This window comes from Acomys minous (genome assembly GCF_964271855.1).
Source record: "Acomys minous genome assembly, chromosome: 19".
Taxonomy (NCBI): domain Eukaryota; kingdom Metazoa; phylum Chordata; class Mammalia; order Rodentia; family Muridae; genus Acomys; species Acomys minous.
The window spans coordinates 48,496,684-48,510,477 of record NC_140499.1 but is presented as its reverse complement, the minus strand read 5'-3'; the positions used below and the strand labels follow the sequence as shown (position 1 = coordinate 48,510,477).

The following is a 13,794-nucleotide window of genomic DNA, read 5'->3' as shown; positions in this document are numbered from 1 at the left end:
AGATCACCCTGAGTGAGGTAACTCAGTTCCAGAAAGACGTGCACGGTATATGCTTACTTCTGAGTGGATATTTGCCCAACATAGAGGTCCTTTGTGAAACTCCACCCAAGGAAGGTTCAGGACAGATACTGGAACTTGCAGCTGGAGTCTGGGCAGAGAGCGGAGAGATGTATGGGAGAATGGGGATGATGGTGGAAGGATCCACAGGTGTCAGGAGCCCCACATGGAGACCACTAAGGCCCACGGATACGGACCCAGAGGGGGCTGCACAAACCAAGAACAGTGCATGCTGAGTACCTACAACCCCTGATCAGAAGTAGCTGATAGACATGTGTGGGGAGTGGGGAGAGAGGAGACTGTCTCTGACATGAACTCTGATGCCTGGGATTTGAACACTGCAAAGCAGGGCATCCTTGCAGGCACACAGAGGAAGAGGATGCAGACTACCCTGTTGAGAGCTGATAGAGTGTGATTAGACAGTGGTGGAGGAGGCCCCCAACCCTATCCGAAGTCTAGGGGAGGAGAACAGGTGAGAAGAGGGAAGAAGGGTAGGGATGGGAAGATAAGAGCTAGGAGATAAAAATCAGGATGTAATGTGAATAAATTATGATAAATAAAATTTAAAAAGACAGTAAAAACGGTTTGTAATCTTTCTTTGGTTAAAGCAAATGTGAAAATTTAAACTTAGAAATAAGACAGGGTCTATAGCTGTATAAAAAGTATATGTATCCGGTTAAATTTTTTATTAGTGATCAAAATGCCCATCAGTAATAGAGAAACCCTGTTCAATTACTTAATAGGACAATGTACATCCATTTGAATGAGAATTATAAATATAATAAAAATTATTAATGTATAATAACAATTTATAACATCTATAGAATTGTTTCATAAAATGAGTACAAAAAAGAATAAAAGGTAAGAATAATTTGTAGGTAAAGTAAATTTCCTTATTATTTATTGTTTGCAGGATATTTAGGTTAGGATAAATTAATTAAAATAAATGGATGCCTTTGGGTCCCATGAAGTCTTTAATTGCATGTAACCCGACAACTGTAAAACATACATTCTGAAGATTGTAATTCCCTCACTTAGCCATTGACTAAATTGCTTTTTTGAAGGTAGCACCTTCTCTGAGGCAAAACTGTTGAACTGTTTTATAGAATAGAAAGTAACAGGTGGGAGCAGTGGCATGGTTTCGCACATTTTCAAATGGAGAATTCTATTTTCTATCTTAGTAAAATGTAAATTTCTAGTTCTAAGAAAATAGAAAAGAATAGACATGTTAGAATTGAGTTGAAATAATTTGCTCATGAAATCCTTAACTATGATAAGTAACAAGTAATATGAAATAACTACAAAAAATAATGGGACTTTGGATTTTGAAAAAAATGTTGTAGAAAATTAAAATCAATTAATGAGGTCTAAAGTAGTAGAGGTTAAAATATGGAAATGTCAAGAAAGAAGTAGTATACCAGATGATTGAAAGATGAAAAGAAAACAAAAACACAAAAGACTTCAGGGAGAAAAATTTCAAATTTAAAATTACCCATATACATCTTCTAATTTTATATTCAGACATATAGTGTTATGTTTATTCTCTGCCAAAATGTATTGTTATCAAATGTGGTAGGAAATAGTTGAATTGTTTTTGCCAATAGATGCTTTAAACTGACCTCTTTTATTATTTCATCTTAACTCTCTGGCATAGCTGTGCTTTAAAATTGAAGATAAGTAAATCTTATTGTTGGCTATGGTACAGCAGAGACTGAATATGATAGTAACTTGTCACTTAGCTTTCTTTCTTTTTCTGCATATTCAATTATTTATACAAAAGACAATGTTAAGATCTCTATGCAGATTCATATATACCTACAGAGGCGTGCAAGTGTGTGTGTGAAAACCAGAGGTGTCGATCCTCAAATATCTCCTTTTTATTTTTATTTTTATTTTTTTAGACAGGGTCTTTCACTTGGATCTATAATGTTTTAACTAGATGAGCTTACTGGCCATCGAGCTCCAGAGAGAATCCTGTCTCTGTCATTGCAGTTCTGGATATAGAAGAATATGCCATTGCCCTGGGGTTTCCTGTAGGTGCTAAGGAACAGACTCAAGTCCTCATGTTTGCATGGCAAGCACTTTAGCAACTAATCTAATCTAGGTCCCTCAGCAGATGGAAGGAACAAGAGCTAATTATTTTCTAATTATTTCTGAAACAGTAAAATCAAGAAAGATATTTCATTGTTTGTACCATTTAATGAGACAGGGGAAACTAAAGGAAAAAAAAAGAAATTGGGCATTCTGAATTTGTTTATGGCAATTTCAAGGAAGTTACTAAATAACCATAGGAAAATTAAATCACTGAGATAAATTGCCAGTGTCTTAAAATGATTACTTAGTGGTGGGAAAAGTATTACAAAACACAGAAACAATCATTTCTAATCTCTGGTTGCTTCAATGACCTTATATTCATATCTCCTTTATTAGCTGATTTCATTGTATCTGATTTTTTTTCCATTAGGATGTGTTACAGTGATAGTTATTAACCTTTCCGTGGATTGTAGATAATTGTCCGGAACCTTACTTATAACAGAAGCTTACCTGATGTTTATGAACCTAAGCATTTTTCTTTTTTATATACTTAATTAATTTATTCAGATTACAACTAAATTGTTATGCCATTACTTGTATCCTCCAGTTCCTCCCTCCCTCCTTCTCTTCCCTTAGGTCTATGCCCAAGGGGGACCTCCTGCCCCACTATATGGTCATAGACTATCAAGTCTCATCTTGGTAACCTGCTTAATCTTTCTTTAAGTGCCACCAGGCCTCCCCACCAAAGGGAAGTGGTCAAAAATGGGGCACTAGAGTTCATGTCAGAGTCAGTCCCCACTCTCCACATAACTGGAGAATGTCTTGTCCATTGGGTAGATCAGAGTAGGGGTTTGATGTTTACTATTTGTATTGTCCTTGGTTAGTATAATAGTTTCAGCAGACCCATCTAGGCCCTGATCTACCTATACAATGTTGCTCTTGTAGGTTTCTGAGACCCTCTGCATCCTTCTATTTCCTCTTCTATATTTCTCTTACCTAGTGTCCCAGAGGGATGTCCGGACATATATCCCAATCTCCTGGTAAGAGAAGATTTTAATGGGACATGCCCTTTGGGCTAGTGTCCAATTATAAGTGAGTATTTACCTTGTGAGTCTTTCTGCTTCTGGGTTAACTCACTCAGTATGATCATTTCTAGTCCCATCCATTTATCCACAAATTTCGGGATTTCCTTGTTTTTAATAGCTGAGTAGTATTCTATAGTTTCTTTATCCATTCTTCAACTGAGGAACATTTAGGTTTTTTCCAAGTTGAGAATATGTCCTGGTTGTGTGCTGGAGCATTTTCTGGGTCTATTCCAAGGAATGGAATACCCGTTTCTTGAGGAATCCCTATTCCCAGTTTTCTGAGAAAGTGCCAGAGAGATTTCCAAAGTGGTTGTACAAGTTTGCATTCCCACCAGCAATGACCGAGTGTTCCTCTCTCTCCACATCCTCGCCAGCATGTGGTGTCACTTGAATTTTTGATCTTAGCCATTCTGATGGGTATAAGATGGAATCTCAGAGTTGCTTTGATTTGCATTCCTCTGATGACAAAGGAGGTTGAACATTTCTTTAACTGTTTCTCAACCATTTGATATTCTTCTGTTGACAATTCTGTTTAGTTCTAAGACCCATTTCTCAATTGGGTTATTTGTTTTGGTGGTGTTTTAATTTCTTGAGTTCTTTATATATTTTGGAAATTATACCTTTCTCAGATGTAGGGTTGGTGAATATTTTTCCCAGTCAGTGGGATGTTGCTTTGTTATGTTGACAGTATCTCTTGCCTTACAGAAGCTTCTCAGCCTTATGAGGTCCCATTAATTAGTTGTTGACCTTAAGCCCTGGGCTGTTGGTATTCTTTTTTTTTTTTTAATTAATTTATTCATATTACATCTTGATTGTTAGCCCTTCCCCTGTTTCCTCCCATTCCTCCCTCCCTCCCACTTCCCCCCTTCTCCCCTCCCCTATGTCTGTGATTGAGGGAGACTTCTTCCCCCTATGTATGCTCTAAGATTATTGAGTCTCTTCTTGGTAACTTGCTATCCTTCTTCTGAGTGCCACCAGGCCTCCCCATCCAGGGGACATGGTCAGAAAAGGGGCACCAGAGTTCACGTGAGAATCAGATCTCACTCTCCACTCAACAGTGGGGAATATCGTGTTCGTCGGCTAGGTCTTGGTAGGGGTTCGAAGTTTACTGCCTATTTCTCCTTGGCTGGTGCCTTAGTTTGAGGAGGACCCCAGGACCCATATCTGCCTGTCATAAAGTTCTTCTTGTAGGTTTCCAGGACCCTGTGGGTCCTGTTATTTCCCCATTCTTCCATGCTACTCTCGCCTAAAGTCTCAATAGGATGTCCTCTCCTCTGACCCACTTTCTTGGTAAGTAAGGTTTTTCATGGGACGTATCCCTTGGACTAGTGTTTTGATATAAGTGAGTATATACAAGAAATTAAACACCACAAAACCAAACAACCCAATTGCAAAATGGGGCTTAGAACTAAACAGAGAATTCTCAACAGAGGAATATCAAATGGCTGAGAAACACTTAAAGAAATGCTCATCCTCGTTAGGCATCAGAGAAATGCAAATCAAAACGACACTGAGATTCCATCTTACACCCATCAGAATGGCTAAGATCAAAAACTCAAATGACACCACATGTTGGCGAGGATGTGGAGAGAGAGGAACACTCCTTCACTGCTGGTGGGAATGCAAACTAGTACAACCACTTTGGAAAGCTATCTGGCGTTTTCTCAGAAAAATGGGAATAGGGCTTCCTCAAGACCCAGCTATCCCACTCCTTGGAATATACCCAGAAAATGCTCGAACACACAACAGGGACATATGCTCAACCATGTTCATAGCTGCTTTATACACAATAGCCAGAACATGGAAACAGCCTAAGTGTCCCTCAGTAGAAGAATGGACTAAGAAACTATGGTACATTTACACTATGGAGTATTACTCAGCTATTAAAAACGAGGAATTCCCGAAATTTGTGGACAAATGGATTGACCTAGAAATTATCATAATGAGTGAGTTCACCCAGAAGCAAAAAGGGCTGTTGGTATTCTGTTCAGGAAGTTGTCTCTTGTGCTAATGTGTTCCAGGCTCCTCCTCACTTTTTCTTCTAACTGATTTAGCATCTCTCGTTTTATGTTGAGGGCTTTAATCCACTTGGATGTGAGTTTTGTGCATGGTGCCAAATGTGGGTCTAATTGCATTTTTCTACATGTATATATCCAGTTAGACCAGCACCATTTGTTAAAGATACTATCCTTTTCCCATTGAATAGATTTGGCTTCTTTGTCAAAAATCAAATGACCATATATGTGTGGATTCATTTCTGGGTCTTCGACCAGCCTATTGCTCTGCCCGTACCATGCTGTTTTAATTACTATTGCTCTGTAGTTAGTACTGCTTGAGATCAGATATGGAGATTGTTCCTGAGGATCTTTTCTTGTATAGGATTGTTTTAGCTATTCTGGGTTTTTTGTTTTTCCACATAAAGTTGAGAATTGATCCTTCAATGTCTTTAAAACATTGTGTAAGTATTTTGATAGGGATTGCATTTTTTTACTATGTTAATTCTCCCAATCCACAAACAAGGGAGATCCTTCCATCTTCAGATTTCAATTTCAATCTCTTTCTTCAGAGATTTGTAAGGTTTTTCAAACAAGTCCTTCACTTTCTTGGTTAGAGTTACTCCTAGATATTTTATATTGCTTGTGGCTATCTTGATGGTGTAGTTTTCCTAATTTCTTCTTCTGCATGTTTGTTATTTGTATATAGGAAGATTACTGACTCTTTGAGTCAATTTTGTATCCAGCCAATTTGCTGAAGGTGTTTATCAGCCATAGGAGTTCTCTGGTGGAATTTTGGGGGTCATTTAGGTATACTAGCATATCATTTGCAAACAAGGATAATTTGACTTCCTCCTTTCCCATTTGGATCCCCCTGATCTCCTTTTATTGCCTTATTGCTCTGGCTAGAACTTCAAGACCTGTATTGAAGAGATATGGAGAGAGTGGGCAGCCTTGTCTGGTCCCCGATTTTGGAGGAATTTCCTTGAGTATCTCTCCATTTAATTTGATGTTGGCTATAGGCTTGTTCTATATAGCCTTTACTATGTTTAGCAATTGTATTCCCAATCTTTCCAAAACCTTAAACATGAATGGGTGTTGGATTTTGTCAAATGCTTTTTCTGAATCTCAGAGATGATCACGTGTTTTTTTTCTTTCAGTTTGGTTATATGGTGGATTACATTGTTGGATTTCTGTATAATAAACCATCCCTGCATGACTGGAGTGAAGCCGACCTAGTTGTGGTGAATTATATCTTTGATGTGTTCTTGTATTCATTTTGCGAATATTTTATTGAGTATTTTTGTGTCAATGTTCATAAGAGAAATTGGTCTGAAATTCTCTTTTTTCATATGCATTTTTTCAGTGGAAGATTTCAGGGTAAAAAGATCACATATGATAATTTACTGGATAAATTTGGAATTATGATGCTAAACTATAGAATTAGCTTGACAAGTTTAGTTTAGTAAGTAGAACTTGATTTCCAATCCATAACTGAATGTAACACAACATTTGGTTGAATAGAATTCCAACCTACCATGTTGTGTACTGTTTCAGAAATAAAAGCAGTCCCCTTTAAATAAATATTATGAGATTATTATTTTGAATACCAAGTCAAGACTCTGCTCATGCCTATTTAATTTTCATTGTTGTGTAGACTGCACACAAATGCATAACTTAGTGATGTAATAGTATTGTAAATCCAGTTAGTGTAAATGAAAAGCTAGTGATATCTAATTCATAGCACAATTCTTTCTTAAGCTGCACATTACAGAAGATGTTCTTTACTAAGCCTCTCTTAAAACCAGTGATTAGGGACTTTTAATGGAACTGTCTAGAGTCTTCCAGTTAAAGATGATGTATAATGTTAGGTTTTAATAAATGCTTTGGACGAAATTAAGAACATGTCATTATATTCTTACTTTAATAAAATTTCTCTTAATAAATTAGGAATTGATGGTGTATAGTCTCATCTCCTTTTAACAATCTATGAAGCTGGAGCTTAAACTTTTCTTTTAATCTTTGAAAACAGCATACATCGCTATTATATATACAAATATAAATTTAATTTTAATTGATTGTCTAAAATCTGTTTACTGAAGATATACCTGAGCAGTGTTTTATTGATGCATTTCATCAGCTATTTTATTCAGTCTTTTTGAGTGTATTTATAAGTGCATGTATATCCGCATCCACATATACATATACATGACCTATATTTTACTTTTCTGTATGTTATTTTCTGTTTTCTTATTTTCTATCTTTCTCTTATTGAAAATAGATTTTTCAACAATATATTATGATGATTTCTTGCTTTCCCCAAACTCCTCTGAGATCATCACCGTCTCCTTTCCCACTTGACTCTGCACTTTTCTGTCTCTCCTTAGAAATCAAACAGGTATCTACAGAACAATAATGAAAGAAAATTAAAATTAAAATAAACAAAAGAACAAAATAAGAAATAAACAGAAGAAAAAGAAACAAAGAAAGCTCATGATTTACCTACACACACACACACACACACACATACACACACACACACACACACACACACACACACACACACACTTATACATACAGGAATCCCACAACAGCACAAAACTGAAAGGCATACTATATATACAAAGTACTTGTAAGGTTAAAATAAAAACAAAATGCCACGACAATATTTTAGGAGGCAAAGAAATTCCACTATGCCATGAGTTACTTTTATGTTGGCCATTTACTGGTGGACATGGAGCCTGTCCTTAAGTATGGTTTGTATCTTCAAGGGGATTATGTTGGAGAGGATTAATTTTTCATTGTTGTGTGGTTATCAAGCAATGATAGCTTCTGGGTTAGGGAAAGAGGGTTGCATTTGCATCTCCTCTCAGCACTGGGATGCCATGTGCTAAAGGCATGTACAGGCTCATCACATGCTCCCAGAATCTGCTAGAGTCCTTATGTGTGTTGATCCTACTGTGCCTAAGGGGTCTTGTTTTCTTGGTGTCCTCCATTGACACTAGTTCTTTTTAGTTTGTTTGCTTAATTTTTTCCATTTTTATTATGCTTCTGTTTTCTAACAGATACATTTATGTTAGTACACATAAATGAAATGAAGTACATACAGCAGGAAGAACCACAAAACATCAGGAATTATATAAATGTTACATTCATAGTGATTTGACTATTAGTATTTGGCAAACTTGAAGGACATATCTTTCCTATCTTGTTGAATCTAAAATTCTGAATGAAAATCAATATCTATCATATCTCATCTCTATTAACGTAAACATCTCTCTATCTAAAAACATCTTAACCCCTAACCAACTAATCTTAATTGTAAGATTAAGCAATCTGGCCTTCAACTTCATTAGAGACAAGACAAGGAATAAAACTTAATTATCTGAGTGAACTGGAAGTGCAGGTTAGCAGCTTCCAAAATAAAATAAAAAAAGACTGTGACAATTTACTGCCTGAACTATCACTCAAAACTCTCTAAAACCTTGCAGCTGCATCTTCAGCCTTCTATCCCAATACATCTGACAGACATAATTGCAACACAGGAACTATTGTGACTTGCTTACCCTGTCTTGGCAGAGTTTGGCCATTGAATCTGCCAGCATACAAGCTTGCTTATTTTTAGGCAGAACTCTGTGGCAGAAATAAGGCATTTTGAATCCTCCACGTTCCAGTCCCAGGAACCTCATTTGCTGTACGCATGAGAACAGGACAGCTTCCAGGTCAGTACTGTAGAAATTCTGATTCCAATTGGTCTAGCTTTTCAGATTGTCCCACACAGGACTACTATTAAGCCTGGAATTCCTCAACATTTAGAAAATGCACTACAAATGCTACCTCTGGTTTGCTTAAACATTTTCTCCAATTTTATTTGGGCCACTTCAAAGGTATTATTCACCCTAAATGAGCCTCTAGAAAACATAAGAGAATGATGTCCCATTTACTCTAAGGGGGGTCGTGTAGGTTTCTGTTTGCTCTCTTGGGCTACAGATGCTTATTTTTATCAGGAGTTTGTTATAAGTTATTATTGGTCTTATACAGAGATAAAACTAGGTTGGACTCAGCAATGTATTTCTTTTCCTTTATCTTTCTTTTGAAGATAGGAAGATAGGAGCTGAAAAGAAAGAAAGGGGGTATAAAAACAGAGGGATGATAGAATAAAAGTTACCTTATTGAATCTACTCCTCAACTCAAGGCCTTAAGTGTTACTCATGAATAAGGATATTTTTAATACATAGGTATAGAATTTTTTATGTTGATATAAAATAAGTGTAATTTTGATAATTTGGTATAGAATTCAAATCTATATATTATTCTTCACACACACATTATATATATTCTACTCTTTTATGCAGTATTGTACCCATCCAACTCAATTATAATACATGGTTTACTTCTAATACGTTGAAAGTGGTGCTGAATGCTATTTAAGATAATTAAGTGATACATGCTAATTGTTGGTTGAAAAAAATCATGGTCATGTCAAGTACTAGTCTAATTTTATCACAAGAATATATATCCTAGTCTAACGTATAAATATGATTCTATTTTTATTACTTGTACCTTCACATTCCCCCCCTCCCTCCCTCTTTCATGCTATTCTCTTCCCCTAGATATGTGATCTCCTCACCTATCATTTGAACACAGCCTATCAGGTCCTCTGAGTGCCACCAGGTCTCCCCATCAAGGGGAAGTGGTCAAATAGGGGGCACCAGAGTTCATGTTAAAGTCAGTCTCTGCTCTTTACACAAATGTAGAGAATGTACTGTTCATTGTCTACATCTGCATATGGGGTCTAGATTAACTGCATGCATTATCCTTGGTTGGTACAGCAGTTTGTGCAAGCCATCCTGAGTTCAGATCTGCCAGCTCTGATGTTTTTTTGTAGGATTCCAGGACCCTCTGGGCTCTTCTATTTCCTCACTTTCCTTTATCTGTCTCACCTGAAGTCCCATTAGCAAGAAACACAACAAAGACATTTGCTCAACCATGTTCATAGCAGCCTTATTTGTAATAGCCAGAATCTGGAAACAATATAGCTGTCCCTAAGTCAAACAATAGATAAAGACACTGTAGTACATTTACACTATGGAATATTATCCAGCTATTAAAAACCAAAAAAAAAATCTTGAAAATTTCAGGCAAATGAATGGAACTAGAAATGATCATACTGAGTGAGTTAACTTTGTCCCAGAAAGATACACATGGTGTATATTCACTTACAATTTGATACTAGCCTAACATGGGTGTCCTCTGAGAGTCTTCACTGAGTGAGGGATCATGACAGATGCTATGACATTTTTTAGTTGATTCTTTGTGAGTTTTGCATCATGCAACCCCAGCCCTCCTCATCTCCTCAAGCCCTTCATATCCACCTTTTTTTGCAACCTCTTCCTCAAAATAAACACACACACACATACACACACACACATACACACACACACACACACACACACAGAGAGAGAGAGAGAGAGAGAGAGAGAGAGAGAGAGAGAGAGAGAGAGAGAGAGAGAGAGACAGACAGACAGACAGACAGACAGACAGACAGACAGACAGACACAGACAGAGACAGAGACAGAGAGAGAAAACAAAACCCACCAAATTATAACAAAGCACAGAAAATAATCTCATTGTGAATGTTGTAGTATGTCATAGTTTGTCCCACACTATATCCCTCTGTCCACACATCTTCACTTACAAATATTCATTGCAATGAGTCATTGTTCTGATTCAAGATCTCTGACTTCTATGACACCATCAATATTGAATCTTGACGAGACTCCTCTAGGTTATCCCCTCTAGGGTACTCTGTGTCATGGAATTCCCAAGGCTTTGAAACAGCAGGACTGGCTCTCTGATGCACACAACCATTTGCAGATGATACAGGTTTTGGAATGGGCCAATTCAGACTCCTGGTTTTGGGACTGGGTGATAGCTGAGCTGGTCAGCCTGCTGGCTCTCCCTTATCTGCACTACCAGAGCAAACTTTCCACCACTGCTACAGGCTAGTCCAGTCAATGTTGTCATTATTAGGAGGCAGGACCAGCCCTCAGGGCTGGATCACACACACCTCAAGGTCCAGCTGTACTGTGCTGCTCAGTCAAGGTGTGGGACCCACTCTCCCAAACACTGTGGCCTGTGAGGGGCTGTGCCAGCTTTCTACTCTCACACCCTCAGGACTGGCTTACTCATGCCTTGCTATAAGGACCACTCCACACTATTGTCCAGGCAACTTACAGAGGAAAGAGGAGGGGGAGGTCATCACCCTTACACCTGCACCCATGCCACATTATACCAGACCAATGGAAGTGCCAGTTCTCCAGGGCTCTTGTCCAAAGGGAGGCTCTTGCCCTTGAGGTGACTCATTTGTTCCTTCTACCAGGAACAGCTCTACTTTGCTACCTCAGCAAGGTGTTGTATCTGTTCTCCAGTGTGCTGCTGCTAGTGAGGGGCAGGAACAACTCATCCACTCTAATGATGCAAGAGAGTCAGCTCTCCCAGCTGCCTCAGGTGGCCATGGTTGAGGGAGTGGAACACATCTCTCCCACTGCCTAGGGCAACACTACAGCAGAGCAGTGGCCAGAGGAGGTATCCTGCACCCTTACTCTCAGGTCTGGTTCACCTCCTCCCCCCACCTGCATTCCTATCAACAGGGTGAGCCCTGCTGCACTCTCCAGGAAAGGTGCAGACCCAGCTTTCCTGGATGCTCTAATAGTTCAAGACCATGTGAACAGTATTCCCAATGGCCAGAAGTAGGAGTCAGGGTGGGAGGCATTACCTCTGTTTCCATGCCACCCATGGCAGATGGTGTTAGTGTTAGCCACTTGACACTTATCCCCTAGTAGTGGCTCACCCACACTGTTGCTACCAGGGCCATCTTTACTATGCAGCATAAGTAAGGTGTGAGACCTGTTCTGTCAAGTGATGCTTCCCATGAGAGTGGGCCAGCTTTCCAGAGTGCCTCATCCAGTAAGGGGTAAGGCCAGTTAAGTACAGCCCCTGGAATCGAACTGGCCGCCAGTGACTGTCATGACCAGAAACCTCCCCATGTTATCTTATGGTAATATGAGGCACAGACATCAGCACTTACCCTTGTTGCTGAGTAGCCAGGCACTAAGACATGACTCTGAACAGCAGCTCAGGCCGGGACCTTAATTGGCCCCAGATGGCAGGATTATCAACCCACAACAAGCTGCTTCTCTCTACCCTTGAGTCTCCATCTCACCTCTCTGTATGATGTTCGAGATGCTTCACTTCTCTTTCTTTCTCATCACATACTCACACACTGTGGCTCCCACTACAGTGTGGCCAAACTGCTGGTGAAACCCTTGGTGACATTCTCCATCCATGCTGCACATGGCAGTAGGCAAATATCTGTGTCCCGCCTGTGCCATGATCTGCAGGGCAGTTATGTGTGTTGCATGGCACTCTGCCCTCCTCCTCCAACTCAGTGATGCCTGGATTTGATTTGATTTGATTTTCTGTGAGTATTAGGCATAAGATCACTTTGGCCACAGGGCAGAAAGCTACGCATGAAGCTAGGATGAACAAAAGACAGCCATCTGCTCTGGCCTTTACTGATAGAATACTAACAAGGTATCTCTTTGCCCATGGCTTCCTTTAGGTATCTTACATGAATGAGAAAGCTGTTTGAAAAGACAATTATAGGTGTATGAAGCCATCTAAATGCTCTGTTATCTATAGAGTACCAGCAAGGGTGGAGCTTGTAGACCATGATTAGACTATGATATCTTTTTGTGTCTGGATTTCAAGCCAGCATCGATTTTGTGTATGAAAATATTTTTTAACAGATCTTGACTTGAGTTTATTTGTAAAAATAGCATAGGATATTGGTCATCTGTAAAAAGTATGTAGGTAGGCTGTCACATCAGTCCCTTTGACTATATGTTGGCAGAAGTCTTTTCTCTTGGGCTTTCACAAGGGCCTGGGCACCTTTGAGAGCCTGAGCTGAGGCTGAAGTCTGGGGCTTAGCTGGAGGTGTGGCATCTGCCTTGGTTTGAACCTTGGGATTTGGTTACCTTGGCCATGTAACTTTAAATACAATCCCCAAGCTTGGGATGAGCAAGCTGGCAGAGTTTGTGGCTGGGGCTCTTTGTCATTTTGGGTTTAATAGCCTTTGGCTTCCCAGTGGCTTTAGTAGCCTCTACATAAGCACTCATTGCCTTTACATTGTTTGCCGGAATCTTCTTCAGACCTTTCTTGTTCTGTTTATTGGCTAAGCACATGTTCCTGAGGAACTTGGGCTCAATCCCCTTAAGAGATTCAGATCTTTGTAACTGGGCTTTCCTGATGCTATTCCTTTGGTTGTGCGTGGTACACTTCTTGGACTTGGCCATGTCCTCAGGGTAACCTGTGCCTCTGGAAGCATGTGGAACTAGAAGAGAAAGATGTTTATGAAAATTTAAATACCAACATGAACAATAGGTTTCTGCTCTTTAAAATTGTTTTGAGTATCAGTTTTGAGATTAGAGTGTATATGATGGATATAAAGAATGGAATTATCCTGATGACTCATAGCCTCTCTCTGTTGGAAAGCTCGTTTTTGTACCAATAACAACTGAAGTGTGTAACTGTAATAATCAAGGCATATATAACTATTATGA

The 13,794-nt window shown here is 39.0% G+C and overlaps 1 protein-coding gene across 1 annotated transcript; it reads right to left on the bottom strand.

The window, feature by feature from the left end:
* Positions 1–13,224: 13,224 nt before the first annotated feature.
* LOC311589784 (large ribosomal subunit protein eL29-like) lies at positions 13,225–13,527 on the bottom strand (the record flags this gene model as incomplete). Its single annotated transcript, XM_084768443.1, has 1 exon — positions 13,225–13,527. One exon carries the CDS (start codon positions 13,525–13,527, stop codon positions 13,225–13,227), a length of 303 nt encoding a protein of 100 aa, XP_084624569.1.
* Positions 13,528–13,794: the final 267 nt, after the last annotated feature.